We start from the raw sequence: 18,747 nt of genomic DNA on the forward strand, positions 1-18,747 counted from the left end.
CCAGTTGGTTTCCCTCTGTTCCTCCAAATTGAGCTATGCCTTCCCCATCAACAGTGTGGTGTTATAATCTTGTTCCTGCATGCTGGAGGCAGTTGGCATGATCTGACTGTGCTGACAAGCTACATCTGATCTGTGAGCAGGGAGAAAAAGTGCAGCCAGATGTACAGCCTCTTCCCGAAAGGAGCCCGTGGAGGAGACACCCAGCTGCAATCTGGTGCTGTGGTCCCCTTCCTATTTCACAGCCCTCATAGAACTTGCACTAGAAACAAGTAACTGAAGAGGTTTGGAAACGGTTTAGTCAGTAGATTTGAATCCTGGTCAGGCTTTCCATAGATTTTTCTGATGTTTAATGTGTCTTCTCTTGCTCTTTCCCCAGAGGTATTTTAAAAATAAAGATTTGGAGTCATTAAAGGAGTCTGCAAAATCCCAGTTTAACCAGGTGAGATAGAAACACTGCTGAGGCATTGGAAACGGTGAATGAAAAAGTGTGTATAAAGGCACTTGCAGGCAGAGGAAGACAGAAGAGCAGTTTTTAATAGCTGAGAGTCAGTGCCTGAGCATGTAATACTTCAAGACAAGAGAGGGCAGCACTGAACTGACATACTCATCTTTCTTTAGGAAATCATGGAAATTATCTGCAGGCCTGATGGAAGCTTGAAGTCTCTGCTTACAAAGTTTCTTGGTGAGGAGCAGCAGTCAGAGCTCATCCAAGCGCTGAACATGCAGGTGGATGATGTGGTACTGCTGGCAGCTGGTGAACACAAGCAAGTGGTAGGAAGCATTTCTTGGGTGGCTATGTGAATTGAATGTTGCTCATGATGACTTTGATGTTATATGACCTTAGTCTAATTCTTCTTATTATTAAAATAGGTCATCATCTAATGCTCTCTTTCTCTGGAGCTGAAGCTATAGCAACAGCAAATAATGCATGAAATGTACCTATTGCTTTTATTTCCCCCAGTCAAATTCTGGGAAGAACTCGTAACTAAAATGAAGGCTGGCATATAAAACAGGAACAAATCAGTGCCTCCTTTTCTCTCACCTTAACTTAATTTTTAAAGCATCAAACAGATTGGAAAACAAGGTCAACTAGGTAATTTTGTCTCCCATAGGCAGATGACAAGAGTGAAGCACAGCTGCTTATTAGCAGCAGCGATGGGAGATTCTGTCCCTACCCTTCTCTGTATTCGTGCCAGCAGATGCTGCTTTCCAAGTATTGGTTTAAGACAAGATGTCATGCTTTGCTTGATAGCCAAAATTTTGTCATACTATCTTTCTGTGCCTTCATTTCTCTGTCTGCAAAGTGCAGATCTTACCTGTGCTCCCCCAGTTAATCCACACTTGTGTAGAGCTTGAGATAGTGTAGGAGAGTTCTGTGAGGATGGAATATTTGGAAGAAAATGAGCTTTCCAACTCCATACTCGCCTTTCTGTGTCAAACCCTGGTGCCGCTGCTGCCTCAGCAGGAAGGTGATATCTTTTAGGAGACAAGGCAAAAGTGTTTCAGGCAACAATGCATTACAACTGATGCTGATGCTGCCTCTGATAATACCTTTATGAAACACTCTTTCCCTGGTCAGTGTTTGAGTGACTTCCCTGTTAGTAAAATTGCCCCGTCTCATTCCCTCCCTTCTCTTTCGCAGTGCTCTGCATTAGGAAGCCTGCGGTTGGAGAGTGCTGACCTCCTTGAGGCGGCTGGGCTGGTACTGCGTGATCCTACGACTTTCCACTTCCTGTGGGTGGTGGATTTTCCACTTTTCCTCCCCAAGGAAGATAATCCCGCTGAACTGGAATCTGCTCATCACCCCTTCACTGCCCCTCATCCTTCAGATACCAGCCTCCTCTATTCTGATCCCACAAAGGTAACTAACTTCATGTCTGCCATGCTGGCTCTCTTAGAATCATAGAATCATAGAATCATACAGGTTGGAAAAGACCTCTAAGATCATCGTGTCCAACCGTCAACCCAACACCACCATGCCCACTACACCATGTCCCTAAGGGCCTCATCTAAACGTCTTTTAAATACCTCCAGGGATGGTGACTCCACCACTTCCCTGGGCAGCCTGTTCCAAGGCCTGACCACTCTTTCAGTAAAAAAATTTTTCCTAATGTTCAATCTAAACCTCCCTTGGCACAACTTGAGGCCATTTCCTCTTGTCCTATCGCTAGTTACTTGGGAGAAGAGACCAACACCCACCTCGCTACACCCTCCTTTCAGGTAGTTGTAGAGTGCGATGAGGTCTCCCCTCAGCCTCCTCTTCTCCAGGCTAAACAACCCCAGTTCCCTCAGCCGCTCCTCATAAGACTTGTGCTCTTACGGCTGTGTGTCCTGGAAAACTGGGCAAGTAGCATCTGTTTTTACTATAAAAAGAGATGATGTTTCATGGAACTGACTGCGTATTTTATGTATCTGTTTGGAAGAGATGGCTTCCGGATTACTCTGAGTGGCAAATACTCATGTGTGCCCCTGACAAAAGGGGCTTATAGGAAACAGCTGCTTAAGGGGTGGAGTCATATTCTGACCCATCCCATGTTGCTTTTGATCAACTTTGCAAAAGAATTTGTACTGTTCCCACCTCTGTCAACAGCAGTCCATGCCTCTGATACCTGGACTGGTACCTGAACTGTAAGGTATCACTGAGGGAGCAGTGTTGTAGTAGTCATGGCTTCATTCCCAGTGTCTTTGCTGTCTGTGTGCAGGTTGGTGTTAAATGCAGCGGAGTCCCAGCCTTGCTAAGGTGTTTATTAATTTCTTTCTGCAGGTCCGTAGCCAGCACTATGACCTTGTGCTGAATGGCAGTGAAGTTGGAGGTGGCTCCATCAGAATTCATAGTGCAGAACAACAGCATTTTGTGCTGGAGAAAGTGCTGAAGGTAACACCTACACTTGTCTCTAATATTCTCTTGGAGATTTAAAGAACTAATTAATTTAAATATCCATTTCAAATTATGGAAGAAACACTTGTGTGCTTCTCAGATAAAGAAGCATAACTCCTAGCCCTGAGTGATGGATGACTTCATCATACCTTCATCTTACGTTGCTACTAGGAAGAGAATAGTTTGCCCAGTGACACTTCTTACGTAATTTTGCAGGAGGATTCTGAGGTGCTTTCCCATCTGCTTGAGGCTTTGGAGTTTGGAGCTCCACCTCATGGAGGAATCGCTTTAGGTGAGTGCTCTGTGGCTCTCCAGGATGCCAGTGTCTTGTGACTTTTTTTGACATATTAGATCCCAGGAACAAGCCTCACGCTTGTTAGCAAAAGCTTTGTCTCCTCCTGACAGAGAGGGCTGTTCTGGTGTTGGTGTTTGGCACCACCGTGTTAACACTGTGTGGGCTTACACAGTGCTTCCATCTCTGTAGCTGCTTTGTAGAAGGGAACAGAGGTTTCGTCAACAAGTGCAGAATGTTTTGGTGTTTCTCCCCAGTGTCAAAGTGTGATTTAGTTCTTATGCAAGGACCAAATCACATGTTGGTGGCTCTAAGGATGATCCTTATACACTGTTCTACAAACAGCGTATTTGTTAAGATTAGGTCATCTTTATTCTCATTCCAGTGCAGCCAGAACAGGATCCCTGTACTGCATGCCCAGAGGCCTGGGACAGCGTGGTACTTTGTTTCATGCCCTGAGTCATAGCCACAACCTCGCCCTCTGCTTCAGTCTCACTTCCCTTCTTCCTTATCTGTTTTGCTCACTAATTCAGATAATGTCAGGTATTTTTCCTAGAACTTTGCAAGTTTGTGGTTTTAAAAAGGAAAAAACAACCCCCCGCCCCCAAACAAACAAAAAAACCTTACAAAAAGCAAAGGTAGCATTTTAAGGTGTGGTCTTCCAGTGTGATTTCCCTCCATCCAATCACCCAGAGGCTCTTGTTCTTTTTGAATTCCTCCTAGTTGTAATCCTTCAGAACTGGTTGATCAAGAGCTTGCTTTGAGCCGTTAAGCAGACAGTGTTCCTGCCACTTAGCTGCCCTGGTTTTGTTATGCTGTCTTTGCAAAGGCACTGTCTCTGTCTTGCAGTCCTTGGTGTGTTGCAGAACTTTCTGTAATATTGAAAAGCTTTAGGCAAGTCTGTTTCTCTGCTACTGGTTGAGATTAATTTTTTCCCCTTATTTGCTTCAGTTTTATTCTTCAAACTCAGTAATATTATCTACTCCATCTTTCTGATTTTTCTGAATCGGAGGAAGGAATATAGGGCCATAACTCAAGTGGTTCACCAATTTGTTTTCTGCTTCTAGGACTTGACAGGCTGATCTCTCTCATCGTTGACGCTCCAAGTATCAGAGATGTCATTGCTTTTCCTAAATCCTTCAGGGGACGGGACCTGATGGGCAATGCTCCAGACTATGTCACTCCAGAAGAACTAGAGCCATATCACATCCAGGTTTCCTGGCCTCTTGCAGAAAAAGAGGCAAAGCAAAACTGACTTAAAGACAGTGATGTAAGCTATCTGTTTAGCCAGAGGTGGTTACAGCTTCTAAATACTAGAATTCAGTTCAGAAAACATCAACCTTTATGGGAGGATGAGGGGCAGTGCAACCCCACTGTACCGTGGCAGTTTCAGGCTTGAATGGGAAATAGATACGAGGGCTCCCCCATAGGAATTCACCTTTAGATTGGTAATGGGAAGAAGTAGAAAAGCAAAAGAAAAGAACATAATTTTAGCATAGGATATTGAGAATGTTGGCTTTGGGGTGTCATACTGGAGTAATGATGGCATCTAATTTTTTTTCACTCCCCACTTTTTCCATGTCCCTTGTAAAGTATTTCTCTCCCATCTGGAGGAGATAGCGTCAGCTTCCCTGGCAAATGGTCTGTATTCCTGATGAACACTGAATCTGTTAGCTGAGGACTGTTACAATAGAGCAGTGCTGTGCTGAGCCAAGAGCTCTGGACGCTTCACAGCAAAACTTTAGTGCAACCAGCAGCTTGTCTCATGCTGGAGGATACAAGATCATCCAGAACTTGCCACAGGGAGTTCGTATTCAGCTGTGTTCTCTTGTCAAAGACTGGGAGAAGTGTTTTTATCATTAGGAACAGTTGTCCTCATAATACTTCTCAAACAGGAGATGATCTGTCTTTGGGGCCTGTGGTCCTACTGCTTTTCAGCATGCCAATTCTGAAGTTTGTATGTTTGTAAATAAAGTTTATCTGGCAACGTAGTTTTGAGTGAGCTTGGCTTTGGGCTTTCTACAAGAAGAAAGAGCCACCAGTTCTTCTTTATGACCCCTGATCCCTCCAGGAGATGACAAGAAATCTGTGACAGCATAGCAGGGTTGCCGGTCTTCTGTGAATTCTGCTTGGTCCTGCAAACCTGCTGCAGTGGTGAGTGATGCAGCAGCAAGTTCCTCGCAAGTAACTGTTCATCCCTGTCCCACACCAGAACAGCCACAGGGCAGGGGTGACTCTGTACCGAGCAGAGTGTGGGCTCTAGCAGCATCCTACCAGACTAAGCCACTTGGCTCCGCTCTTGTAGCGTATAGCAAGCCCTCTGCAGAGGCGCTCCGTAGGTGTTCGTAACTCTGTGGTTAGGTTGGAGAAAGCAGAGAGTTGGTGGGAGGAAAGGAGGAAGGTGAAGAAGCTGAGGAAAAGAGAAGGAAGAAATTACCTGAATAAGCTAGGAAGATGGTGCAGAGGAAGAAAAGGGAGAGCTACGGTGTCCAAGGGTTATCAGCTAATTCAGTCTCCACACTGTGGGATAACATTACACGGTGGTGCAGATTGTTGGTTTTTTTTAAATACTGGGCTGTCCTGTTGATAAAAAACAGTAAGGGAGGTGGCTCTTCTCCTTAAGCTTGTTTTTTTTGAGTACTTTATACAGGCTGAAAGTACCATCTGTAGACAAGTAACAGTAGAGCTGAGTTGCTGCTGCTTTGCAGGTTATAAGATGATGGAGTTAGGTGTGTAAAAGAGAACTTAAATCCTTTCTTATTTCATGTTGATTGTTATCGTCAGTCTTGGAGCGTGGTTCAATACTATTTTAAAACAAAAGAAAAACAACACAATCCTGGATTTGTATTCATGTTCATTCTAGCCAAACACTGTGAATTCCTTAATTTATTCCTTGTGTGAGCTATTCATTCTTATTTTGAAATGAATTCACCTTTGTTTTACTTCCCCTCCCCCCCGAGTAGAAGCTGTCAGTAATGGAGTGAGGACCAGTTTTCAGAGAGAAGCTGAGCTGAAAATTGGAACCCTAAGCAGATACATATTAAAAATAATTTTTAAAATTTTTTTGTTGTTGTTTTTGTGGGGAGGAGAGTCACCTTGTGAGAGTTATACCAGATACTTTTGTTCCCTTAACTTGTAAGTGGTGATATGGAATACAGCCACTACAAGGCTATGTATTATATTCTGCTTTTTTAGAGGATGGTATATTTTGTTACTTAGTTTCTTTACTGGTAGTGAGATTAAGATTTGCATGGAATTTGCTTGAGGATCATCTGTGGTCCTAAAGCACAGATGTCAGAGGCTTGTTTGAGGGCATGGAATCACAGAAAATAACAGTTATTCTGAAAAGTTCTTTACTCCTGCCAAACTATTATTTTTAGTAACTGTAAACATAATGTGCTGAACTTTTTTTTTTTCCCCAGTTGTGAAATAAGGGGTACTGTATCATTTGTTTAGTAACTGTTTGGAAAGGCAAATGCTGTTTACATCTAAAGAGACCCAGTTCTTTAAATTAGGATTATTACCAAGCGTTCAAAGGGTAACTGATGCTCTAAGAAGCTTAGGCAGAAATGTAACACTGCCTGGAACATTCTTTTGAGAGCACTTGTTAAAACCTGTGAGCAAGATGTCTCCGAGGCATACACATCCCTCTCTTGTGCAAGCTGTTTCGTATGATGTTTGTTTACCTGCTACTGTATTAAGGACTCACTGCAGTTATAAGTATGTGACACAGCTACGATTAGCTACAGTGAAAAAAATGCAACAAAACATGTCATCTGAGCTGCTGCAGCCCTGCCACAATTAGGTCAGTGGAAAAGATGTATCCCAAATTTATGCAAGCCATCTGTGCTTGGATTTGTGAATGAAGGTGGCTTACGATACAACTGTGTGAATTTACCAGTGGTTGTGTGAATGTTGCCACAGAGAAGACGTTAATTGTTTTGGTTTTTATAGAGCATTGTGTAAGGTTTCACTTGCGCTTGTGGAAGCCTGTTCTACAGAAAGTCACTTTTAAACCACAGTCTAGTTGGCATTCTTAGCTGCATATTTTGGTAGAAGCAAGAGTAGACAGATGTTACAAGAACTACATGGAAGTAAGGGGCGGTCATATTGCAGACCAATATCTCATGTTTGCTGGCAAAAAGCTGCTGGCCTGTGATCCTGAAAATAGATGTGAAAACCACTACTTCAGCTCAGCACGATGTCCATCAGAAACACCTGCTGAAAATAAGCTACAGCATAACCACAAACTGCAAGCTTTCACAGAGCCCTTGTTGCTTCTACCCTCCTTTCTTTTTCCTGTATGAGACAAATCTATAGAGAAATGTTGCTATGTCAGCTATGCTAGAAGATGCAAAGTCCTGGACTCCTCTGTTAAGAGTTAATCTTTAAGTAATCTTTCATTAGAGGTGTGGTGTGTAAGAAAAAGTTGGTGAATCTGTATGACTGTGTGGTTTGGGTCGGTTGGTTTTTTTTTCCATTCCTCATGCAGCACAAGTCTCCAGGCCCAAGCCAAACTAGCAGTGTAAATCTGCTCATCAACTTAATGAAAGTCCAAAGTCCTCGAGGGTGCCTTTGTACTATTCCTTTTTGTCCAAAGAGCAAGCAGTAATAGAATTAGTATATGCAGACTCCCCCGTGTTGGAGGTACTAATGAGACTGTCGGCTGTTGCCGGAAATGCCCCCCAGCACACAGAGCAGCCTCCCATGCTACAGTATGTATGTGCATAAAATTAGTAACAAAACCCATATCGTTACTATCTCCAGATTCCTGCACTGATTTCCACAGGTCATCGTGACTCCTCTTTTCAATGTGTGTGTCTATACGATGGACAAGAGAATTGCCCAGCCTCTGGGTACTGTACCTGGAGCAGTTGGCTTTGTTGGAAATAGAGTCACCAGCTGGACACAGGTGCTGCCTGAGGATTTGTTTTGGGTCTTTGCTGGTATGGATCAGCTTGTGATAGCTGAATGGGTTCCCTGACATGGTCTTCTCAACTCCAGGGAACTTAATGACTAGCATACGTGGGATGTGAACGTTAGGGTGGGTGATAGGATTGTAGAAGGAATGCTCTTGCAGGAGCCAGAGTTGTATGTAAGGCCTCTGTACTCCTTTAATCCTGCCAGCTTGCTGATTTTCTTCTGTTAGATCTGAACAAAACACTGGTAAAATTGAGAGACGGTTTATTCCTCACCTGTAGGGGAACTGGTTCTGTGCATGTTTCTATAGATTTGACTGGAACAACCCTCTAGTAAGTTTATACCACCCTTTCGTAACATCAGAGAGAAGTTTCTGGAGTGTTTCAGTATTTTTTTTCCCCTTCCAGAACAGGAGTGTAGCATGCCAGTGGGATTCTCAGCAGCCAAAGTGTGGGTTTGTGGTTTTTTTTTTTTTCTGAAGTTTCCAAGCCTATCCAGAATATTTCAGGTTGGACCAAGCTGGGGAGAGATTGCAGCATTTGATTTCAGCCATCCCAGATGGCTTGGGTGAGTTTGGCTGCAAGGGTTTTGTGCAAAATGCCATAAAGACAGGAACTGTTTTCAGAATTCAAGCTGGAGTTTAATCCTATATTGTGCTGGTATCTCTCTCTCTGGAGTTAGCTAAATTACAATATAACTTCACAGCAGCTTTGTGTAATCCCATGTCGCAGATACCCAGAGGTTGAGGGTGCTGATTAATTCCCAGTTCTGTTGAAAACAGACCACTGCTATACAAAAATACTATAATTCTTAACAAGCCAGCAGAAATTTTCAAAGAACGGTTTCAGCTGTTTGCAGCTGGATTTGCACCCACTATTTTACCCCAAGGGGAAAAGGGAGGAACTACTGCTCTGTACCGTCTCTCCTGTAGCCTGAGTCTGACAGAAGGACATTTGTGTATGCTTTTCTTCTGTCTTGGAGAGCGTGGGGACCTTAGCTCAGACCTGATGAAAGGACACTCAGTGCGGTGGAAGCCAGAGGACATTACTTGGGTGTACAAAGCTATTCCTGGTGCTAGATTGTGTGCTAGACCCAGTGCTGCTGCACGTGAGCAGGAGGTAGTGCTTTGTACGTGCCTGTGGCAAATCTCCAAGCCCAGGAAGGCATGACTCCGCTGCTCTGTATTTCACCGGGAGGAATGGAGCAGGTATGGCATCGCATGATGCTGCACTGATGTCCAGCATCTGGTGAATACAGGCAGCCTCAGAAAAAGAGTGTATAATGGTAAGAGCAGAAGGATAAGGAGAGCTTATGCTCTCAAATGCAAGGGTTTCTATTTTTTCCCTGCTTTATACCTTCAGTTGCTTGCACAATGATTTGTTTTGACCACACTTGCTTGCTGTTGTCGCTGTATGTAATCAGCCATCTCATGAGGATGCTTGGTACGCTGTTTGGCCCATGTGTTAGCAGCAGAAAAGGCATAGACAACTGACAGCCGCCTAAATGGTACCAGATGGAAATCCCCCGTGTAAGCTTCACATGACTTCACCTCTAAACGTTTGGGCTCTTATTTTAGGCTTCTGTTTGAGTTTGTTGGTTTTTTTCAAAGCATTGTTTTATGTAATTAAAGAATGTTGATTACAGGCAGTCACCAGCTGTGCCAGCCACAATTTTACAGCAAACAGAGCTCTGTGACAGATATACTCAGATGGATTGGTCACATTTGCCTCTAATAATCCATCAGGCTCCAGCTTTCTTGTTATGTTTTGTTAGTGTTTGTGTTTACTGTAATGCTAAAGTAGAATTGAAGAACAGCATTATGGACAGTTCTCCCATTAATTTGGTCATATTTAAAATATATTTGTATTTCTGTAGCCATGAGTTCTGTTAAATAATGTGTTATTCTAAAAAGTACTTCCTTAATTTAAATCTCTCATCTGATCATTTCACGAGGTACCTTCCCATGTAGGTTATTAGAAGGAATGAATACTCAAATTTCTTCTGTGTTTTCCACTCCGCTCATCACTTCATGAATTAATATCCTCTGTCCTTCAATCACCTCAATTTTAAGCTCTACAGTTTTAGGCGATTTCACCTGCCTTCCTGTGGAAATCGCTGCATACCTCCTGTGCAACCAGTGGTGACTTTCCGTACACCCATCAACAGCTGAAGTGGCCAAAAGTTGATGCTGTTGTAGGCTGTTTGGAGTCTTTTTTTCCCCATCTGTGTTACTGTTTGTATTTATCAACCTTCACTTTCTGCTTTGTACTGCGTAAAGGTACTAGATAACTTTTTTGGTACGAAAACTAGTATTAACCATGTACTTCAGTTAATATTTTTAAAAAATATAAATTATCAAAAAGATTACAAAAAGAAAAAGACAGCAGCAAGCTTTGGCAACACTTTGCGCTTTCCCAAGTAGCAGGTGTATACCGAAGTGAAGGATATAAAAACATTTCTGGGAACAGTTAGTACAAGGGGCATGTACAGTGGCAGTTTTCTCTGGAACAACAATCACAGTGTACTGTTGGATTTTTTTATATTATCCTCTATTTGGAGAGTGATAGATTTAAAACAGTCTCAGTCCTGAGAATTTTACTTGTTTGCTTAGCAATTTGAAGAGAATTGTGGTTGAAGGCTTCACCTCTTTGATGGTGTCCCTTGAAATGCAGGCTCCTCATTTGTCATCTATTCAGTTTCTCTTCTCATTAGATCTTTCTTTGTGTATAAAGAAAAAGATGTCCAGTACGGTTCTGTAAAAGAAAAGCCTTAAATGTTATTTTTCTTGTAGCATGAACAGAACTAATTTGACAGCAATTACAGTGCCAGGGCTTTGAGTAGGGTGGTACTGAAGCGACTCTGATCCTTTCAAACAGCATCACTTCACTTTGAGTGGCAAAACAACAGTGTCCAGAGCAAAATGGGTGTGATAGTTCTCGTGCGTGATACAGCCCCTGGTAACTGTAGAATACCTTTTTTTTTTTTTTTGCAGCTCTGTACAAACATATTGGAGAACAAACAGGAGAGGTGGGTGGATGACAGGCTGGCCAGCTCAAGGTTACGCAGGGTATTGTCCCAGAGGAAGCATCCCAGGAATACTGTAACAGCTCACGTAGAAAGCTAACTCGTCTCTAACCTCCCATGCTTCTTTACAAGGAAAAAATGCTGGAGTTTAAATAAAAAGTACTATGTCATATTCATAGTAAAAGTTTAAAAAAGCAATTATGGAAGGCAAGAGCTTGATTTGGATGTTTAGGATGTCTTGTAAAAATCCCAAGAATACTTTAAATAGAATTTAAAGTTAAAGCATATAAAGCCATGAATTTTCATTTCATATTTTCACTGTTAATGCTGTATAACTAAAGACAAATCCATCAAATCCCTGGCAAATGTTTGAGGGGGTGGGTGGGAAATGATTCTTTTAATGGGAGGAGCATGATTTTAGCACAGCTGCCACAGAAATACACAGAACAAGCTCTACCCACAGTTGCCTTTGGAGATAGCTTGCTGGTTTTAATGCAGTTGCAGGAGCCACATGAAGAAAATATCTGGCATGCTGTTACTAATTTAATTTGTGGAAGATGAGATAAATAGTAATGAATATAAACACCCATTAAATGTAGAGTCACCAGTTAAATAACTATGCTGACTATATAGAAGGAGGTACTTTGTGGTCAGGACGACATTCAGCTGGAATGATACTTTCTGAAAGGCAATTTCTGCGAGTTTATCGTTTTATTAATGCCACCTGAACAACCTTCTGTTTAAATCTAAGTTGTGAGCCTGCAGACCTTTTTCTTCTTGTCAAGGTCATTTCCATCCCCGCTTTCTGCTCCTCGCTGCTTCCTTGGCAGTGCTGATCAAAATGTTTGAGGGATGCCTGGTGAGCAGCACTTCGTTATTTCAACTAGGACTGCATGGCCTCATAAACAGCTGCTGCAGCACAGGTGAGGAATAGGAATAAGTGACTGAAGTTTGGGGAATACAGGAATGAGGACTGCTTGAGCTGACTTGAAGTAAAATAATGTGCAGTTAATTCATGCTGCCATCTTGTGGCTCCTGCTTAGAAAGATGTAAAAATACTGGAAACTATCAAAATAATCAGAATCTGTCATGCAACAGTAGGAAATACTGAAGCTGTTCTTTAAATAGCCAGTGACACAGATTTTTTGTGCATTTTCCTAGGGATTACTGTTCCCTTTGAAATCATAAAGTGGATTGCCATTTTTTTTTCCTTAGCCTTTCACAGTAGTGTGAACTAAAAGCTGGAGGTGTACAGTGTGTGTTTATATCTTCTGTGATCTATACATCTTATTATGGAGAACAGACATCACATAATGTGCAGTTATAAAAATTTTTATGCATTTTAACAAATTTGTAAACAGAAAATGGCATTTAACATGAAAATTGGTTTATAGTGTTCATTTATTTATTAAGTATACCTGGAGGATAAGTAAAATCGAGGATGAGAAGTCTCACCAAAGTCTGCTGAAGGCTGTGTCCACCCTGGTGTCATAAAAGAAGAAACAATGAGGATGGTCAGGAGAGCGAGTTGCTTAACTCGCCTTGCTTTCAACAGGCAGGACTCGAACATGATGCTGCTGAACAGTAGGATGTTTCTAATTGAGCTCAATACTTTTATGACCTCTTTGGCAGCTCTTGTGTTTCACTTGACCTTGCTTTTGAACTGCTGTAGGTTTGTCTTTGGTTCTTTTTTCCCTCCCTGGAGCTAGGATTGCTCATGCTAATGTCTCAAATTTCTTCTCTGTCTGTGGATGACTCCCTCCGATTCCCTTAGTCAGTGCGGTCCCTGTTGCAGGCACAGGAGAGACTTCAGGAGGCAATGCCTCCTGGCAACGCCATGGGCTTATCCAAATCTATCTTCAGGGCACTCTGAGACTATACAAATGGTTACCACTTAACTGTTGGCATTTGTCGTTTATAACATTTAATGTCATATTTGATAGTGGTGTGTTGGACTGCGCTGCATGGCCAAATGAAACTTAGGGGTTTTTTATTCCAGGTTTCTATTTCAGTATTACAGCTTGGCTTCTTCCAGGTTGCCTAAGTCGGAGCTTGCCTCCTGAGCAAAGGGAACAAGCCTTTGGTGACAGCGACCTAAAGTGCCACTACTAAATGAATAACTGCAATTCTCCCTTCGTAAGTGTGGAATTAGTGTGTATCTCTAAGCCTGCAGGACAAATGCTTTTTGCTTCATCACGATCCCTTAATGTAAGAAATACTTGTTATGACTCTGACAACCCTTCCTTTCAGTAGTCCCGGTATGCACAATAAATGAGCAGGTCAGCGCTTTCCTTGGTCCTCTTCATACTATTAATGTACATCTGGGATAATCGTGGGAACAGAAAGACCTGTTGAACAAATGTCACGAAGGCCAAAATGTTTAATCCTTTATTTTTTCATGCTAGTCACTGTTGAAAAGTTCAAGAGAAATAAGTGCTGACTAGCACTGCTGGTGATAATGACAAATAGTGAGATCTCTGCTTAGAATAGAGGAAGAAAATACATTCAAGAGGGCTCTTGGGAAATCAGGTGGTCTCAAGCTGTCTGGGTATCAGGAATCTTATTAAAAAGTTAGCTGAAGTGATTTCAGAATAATTTGTGGTGATTTTTGACAAATCATGGTTGATAGGTAAGGCACCTGACTGCCGTAAAAGTCGTGCAGTACCTGTCTCTTAGAAGGAATAAAAAAAGGACCTGGGTAATTACAGATCAGTTTAATTTTCATTTACAGAAGAAAAAAATCTAAAACAAAAGCAGTCTGGAAGATGTTGGACAAGTAAACCATGTGTTTTTTTGGGAGAAAAGTCATTTCAAACCAAAGTAGTATCATCCTATGAAAAGATTAAATCATCTTATTGCTAGGGGAGAGGCAGTATGTGACAATATACCAAGGTTTTTTGGCATAGTCATAGAACCATAGAATCATTTAGGTTGGAAAAGACCTTTAAGATTATCGAGTCCAACTGTTAACCTAACACTGCCAAGTCCACCACTAAACCATGTCATACCTAATGTGACTCTTGATGAAACTGGGTAAAAAATGGCTAGGTGATGCTACCCAGGGAAAAAAACATTTAAATGTGTATTTTCAGGTGCTTGTCCCAGGAACATTTCTTTCAATTTTGGATGGTGAATAGAAAACGTAGTTTCATATATTTATTAACAAACTAGTACAAATTTGGTAGCTGGGAGAATCTGTAGGCTATTAGGAGAGGGATACAGGTGGGATTCAAACCTTGACAAATGGAGAAATGGTCATGGAAAAACTAGGATGCCATGCAATATAGATAAATGCAAGTTGCTGTATTTAGGAGAATAAAACCAGCTCTGTAGACAGCAGCAGATGACCGGCTGTTCTGACAGCAGAAACTGCTGGTGTTTACACTGGGTCACAAGCTAAACACGAGTCAACAAACTTTTCCTATTGTGAAAAAGCAGATACCATGCTGGGGTGCAAACAGTAACGCAGACAGCAAAACACGTGTCGTGCTCTCCTCGTTCTGCTCGGCGTGGTGTAGTTTCAGCTACAAAACCTGATTTGGGGTTTGGAGCTGTGCCCTTGAAGAGAACCTGCATGCTGCTGAAATTCTCAGTCTGTGCTTCCAGACCAGCAAAGAGCAGTGCTGTTCACTTGCTGCCTTGTGACTTTGGTGTCGAATGATTCTCTTTGATATAGAAAAGCTGTTTCCTCCTGTCTGCGAGCAGGGAAGGCAGAGACTGGTGTGAGAGTTGACCGGGTGAACAAATTGGGTTCTCTTTTTGGTGTCGCATGTGGTGCTGTCCTAAATCTTGATTCCTGGCCCATGCAGAGTTGACCTGTCGTGCTGGTGTGCTTTGGCAGTTAGTTCTACATTTGACCACTCCATCTTGTTTAGTAGGTGTTGATGTTTTCCAGGACGGAGAGATACTGATATTCAGGTAGTTGTGAAGGTCTATTCTTGTATTTTTTTACTTGATCTCATTGCATATTTCTCTGATTTAACCCTACAGACCTAGCAGATGATCATGTTCCCAATACTGTACTTTTTTAAGAGCAGAGGGGCAATTTACATCGTATCTTTGTTGCAGATTCTGGGTGCTGCCTGAAGTCCATGAGACTCCTGGAACTTGCATCCACACTGCCTTTGTAGGCAGTCTGAGCTCAGGATCATCTGGGTCTGGATCAACCTCACTTGCCTATGCAGCTGTGGGGACCCGGGGACATCTTATCTGCCCGCTGTCCGTCAGTGTCTTTGCAAAGGCAGATGTGGTAGATGGAAAATCCTGAAATATAACCCTCTCTCTATGGGTCACCTCGTTTGGACATCTGTAGTCGTGCATAAGGAGGCTACAAGCAGGATATGCACAACTTGGCTAATAAATACAGCTTTATGGCTTTAGTGCACAGAGAGGGCAGGTAAGTTTTAACCAGCTGCTAGACTAAGAGTTAATACAAGCTGCTAGACCAGGCGTTAGTATGCTTCCACTCTGGTCTCCTAAGGCATCCAAAGAATCTTTGCTGGCCCCGTAGTTGTTGCCAAGAGTGGAAGGGTTGGCCTCCAGTGCTCCCTGCAGCAGATCCTTAATGGTGCTCAGTTGCCGTCTTCTGCCTCCGTAATTATTTCCTACAGAATTTTCAATATTGATGTTTTTCCTCTTGAATCTTTGAGCTACTGACTTTTCCTGCTGCAACAGTCCCGTAACTTTGTCTTAACCTTGCACAGCTCTGTTTTATACCTTTTTTCCACACCTTGGCAATTTCTTCTGCCTATTTTAGGGAGCTGGGCTGCATTGAAGTTAGGCGTTGGGCCCTTGGGCACCGCTGAACACCTTGGAGAGGAGGCGGAAGGTTACAGAGAGGATTACACTATACCCAGTCTTGGAGGCAGTGTCGGCGAAGGCTAAGCAGGTAGCAGTGTCGATGTCAGGCAAGTGATGGGTTAGGCTAGCAGGGAAGGAGTAGGATAACAGCCAACCTTAAGCACTAGAGCCAGCCCCATCTCACCACTGGGGCTGGGGGTGTTGATTCTGGGGGCTGCCTTGCCCGCCTTCCTAGGGGACAGACCTTTCCAATTCATGGCTATGTAGAAGGGGCTTTCTGCTGCCTCACAGCATGGCTCCAGGTTTTGCTGGGCTGCAGTGATAGAAATCCGAAAGACAAATTAACCTGCAGGTGCTTAGTCAGAGCTGGCAAGCGATTTTCCAGGCCAGTTCTCAGGGTCACAATAGCTGGAGTGTGTTTATGTATCTTGGCCAGTGTCATGAGAGCATCTAAATGCAACAGTTTGGGCAGTGGAGAGGGATGACTTAGTTCTTGGGCCTCTTGTTCTTTGCCAAATGGTACTTGGGTCACACCTTCTTCCAGAGAGGGTAAAGGCACGCACATCTCCTCTTCAAGTGCACCACTTTTTAACTAGAGGCTCAGCAGTTTCCCCAGATGTTAGTTCAGCAATGCAAGGCCTAAACAAACAGCAACAGATGGGAAGTCCCCTGTTGTGCACCACAAAGCCAGAATACGACTCCAAAACACATTTTGCAGAGTTGCTGCTCACAGCGGGTTAGTTTGAGCAAGCGGTGAGCTACAGCAAGGAAATGAGAGAGCAGCAGGAACATTGTTATATCCTTCTCAGTTGTGATTAGGAAGGAGCATTGGAAGGTGATGGCTCACCTCTGAGCTCTGTGTGTTGCTGCTACAGCAAGGGTAAATGCAGAATTAATAGCAGGGTTTTTCAAGACTTTTTTTTTTCTCCAGAAAGGCTTTACCAAGAATCTTGCTCCCAGGGTCATTTACTTTAGGGGAGAGAGAGAGAGGTTATCTCAAGAGTCCTTTCCAAAAGACTTCTCTGTTACGTGATGTTTTAGCAAGAAAGACCTTCTCCAGAGACTATGCTTTCCCTCAGGAGATTAATCTGTTTTGCAGAGCTTTTCCTCGTATGCTTCAAAAAACTCATTTCTGTCTCCATTTATTTGAAAACCACACTTAATATCAGTTGTAGCCTGTGGTGTGTTGGTCTCCCTTACCTCCCAGGCTGGACTTCGGTCACACAGAAGTTACGATACGGCCGTCTGTGGTCGATGCCTTTGTTCAGTACTGACCCTGGCTTGGACTCTACTTACAGACATTCAAAGCTCTGGGTCACCATCTTTTCTGGAATTCTCATTCCCCACTACTTTCGGATAGGTGTCCCAGGATCGGGGACTAGTGGAACCAGAGGCCACACAAGCATCCACAATTCAGTACTTTTTCTCTTGGTTTCCCCATGGGAGTGAATTTGCCTTTTCTGCCATTTATAAGCCCGGTTTACCCAATAAAGGGCTTTCCCAGGGTGACAAATTCAAAGCCAGACGAGTAGCAGTGTCGTGCTGTTGCCCACCAGTGCCAGCACTGCCACATGATGGTATCTGGAGCTAAAAGACCTCTTAAGGTGTGGGGCATCTGAAAAACACCTGAGTGACTAGCTCTGGGGTTTATATTTCCCAGGCCGGGTATCGCTAGATTCACGACCTGGTTTAAGTAGGGCAGAATACGTGTGTGTGAGGGGAAGGGGAGAGAAATGTCACGGGCGGGCGGACGGGCGCTGAAGCTTCCTGCCCCTGCAGGGACCAGGGTTCCGAGGTGGATCCAAGCCATCAGACTTCACAGCCAGGACGAGCTGCTAATTTCAGTAATGGCACTGCCCCGGCTGCCTGCTTTGAAAGATGCTTGGGTTTTGTTTATGCACAAGGGAGTCGTGTTTTGTCAGTGCCCCATCCACCACGGGGGATGTCTCTGTGAGCAAAGGGCCAGCACTAATGCCATCCTGCGTGGCTGTGAATGAATTCACCCTTTATCCAGCGCGCTCCACCCCTGCTGAGCCGAGCGCCCTGCGCTGCTCACAGGCGTGTATAGATGCTGCTATTTGCAGCGCTCCTTCAGCCAGGCTTCCACACCCCGGTGCCTCTAATCCCAGAAAAAAAACTGGGCTGTGGAGCAGCAAACACAACGAGACCTCTATTCTTAGCCTGGAAAGCCTCAAAGCCGGTTCTCTGGGGTCTAGAGCGATGAATATGCAGTTGCTGGAGCTCTCGACAAAGCTGAGTGAATAGCAGCATTTGTCGTTAGCCCTGAACATACGCTCCTCTCCCATTGGATCCGTAGCCTTCACTGCAGCTTTTCCCAGTTACATAAATATGGCCTATTTTCCCCTCACAAATTAACATCTTGCTCGCTAGCTTTCACACACATAGAAAACAAACCCTCTGATTTTTCACACGCAGCTGGAAATCCTGGCTCAGCCGGGAAGAAACCATCCCTGCCCGTATAAAGCCTTCACAGTGGTAACGAACAGTGGCACTGATGGTGTCCCCTTGCGAGCGGCATGACCCTGCGAAGTCCTGGACACTGCATTGCAAATCCGAGGTGCCTTGTCCTTTCCCGCTGGGAAAGTCGGAGCCCAGCCGTGTGGCTGCAAGGATGCCGGAGGGTCTGCCTCCCTGGCAGGCTGCACGGCGCCCTGGAGACTGGAAGGTTGGCTGCATGCTTTGGGACGCAGAGCAGATGGCTCCCCACTCCCCAGAAAACACAGGTGTGGGTAGTATTTTCCCCAAAGGTGGTTCACCCCCTGCCCCCCCGAATGTACTGGGAGATTGCACTGCAGTATATCCGCCTTAAAAA

At 43.7% G+C, this 18,747-nt stretch overlaps 1 protein-coding gene across 5 annotated transcripts in view; it reads left to right on the forward strand.

Annotated features, from left to right (window-relative positions):
• DARS2 (aspartyl-tRNA synthetase 2, mitochondrial) overlaps nucleotides 1–15,272 on the forward strand; it is a 26,564-nt gene extending 11,292 nt beyond the window's left edge. For 2 of the 5 annotated variants that reach the window (XM_075156775.1, XM_075156778.1), the window contains exons 13-18: nucleotides 377–439; nucleotides 619–771; nucleotides 1,643–1,861; nucleotides 2,765–2,875; nucleotides 3,095–3,170; nucleotides 4,238–5,161. In XM_075156775.1, the coding sequence (XP_075012876.1) occupies nucleotides 377–439; nucleotides 619–771; nucleotides 1,643–1,861; nucleotides 2,765–2,875; nucleotides 3,095–3,170; nucleotides 4,238–4,425 (810 nt within the window). In that variant the 3' untranslated portion in view covers nucleotides 4,426–5,161. Of the gene's footprint in view, nucleotides 1–376; nucleotides 440–618; nucleotides 772–1,642; nucleotides 1,862–2,764; nucleotides 2,876–3,094; nucleotides 3,171–3,560; nucleotides 3,609–4,237; nucleotides 5,162–13,149; nucleotides 13,251–15,182 lie in introns of those variants that run through there. The other 3 variants (XM_075156774.1, XM_075156776.1, XM_075156777.1) reach the window with 3 other exon arrangements.
• The last annotated feature ends 3,475 nt before the right edge of the window (nucleotides 15,273–18,747 follow it).

Source organism: Calonectris borealis, chromosome 8, assembly GCF_964195595.1.
Source record: "Calonectris borealis chromosome 8, bCalBor7.hap1.2, whole genome shotgun sequence".
Lineage (NCBI taxonomy): Eukaryota > Metazoa > Chordata > Aves > Procellariiformes > Procellariidae > Calonectris > Calonectris borealis.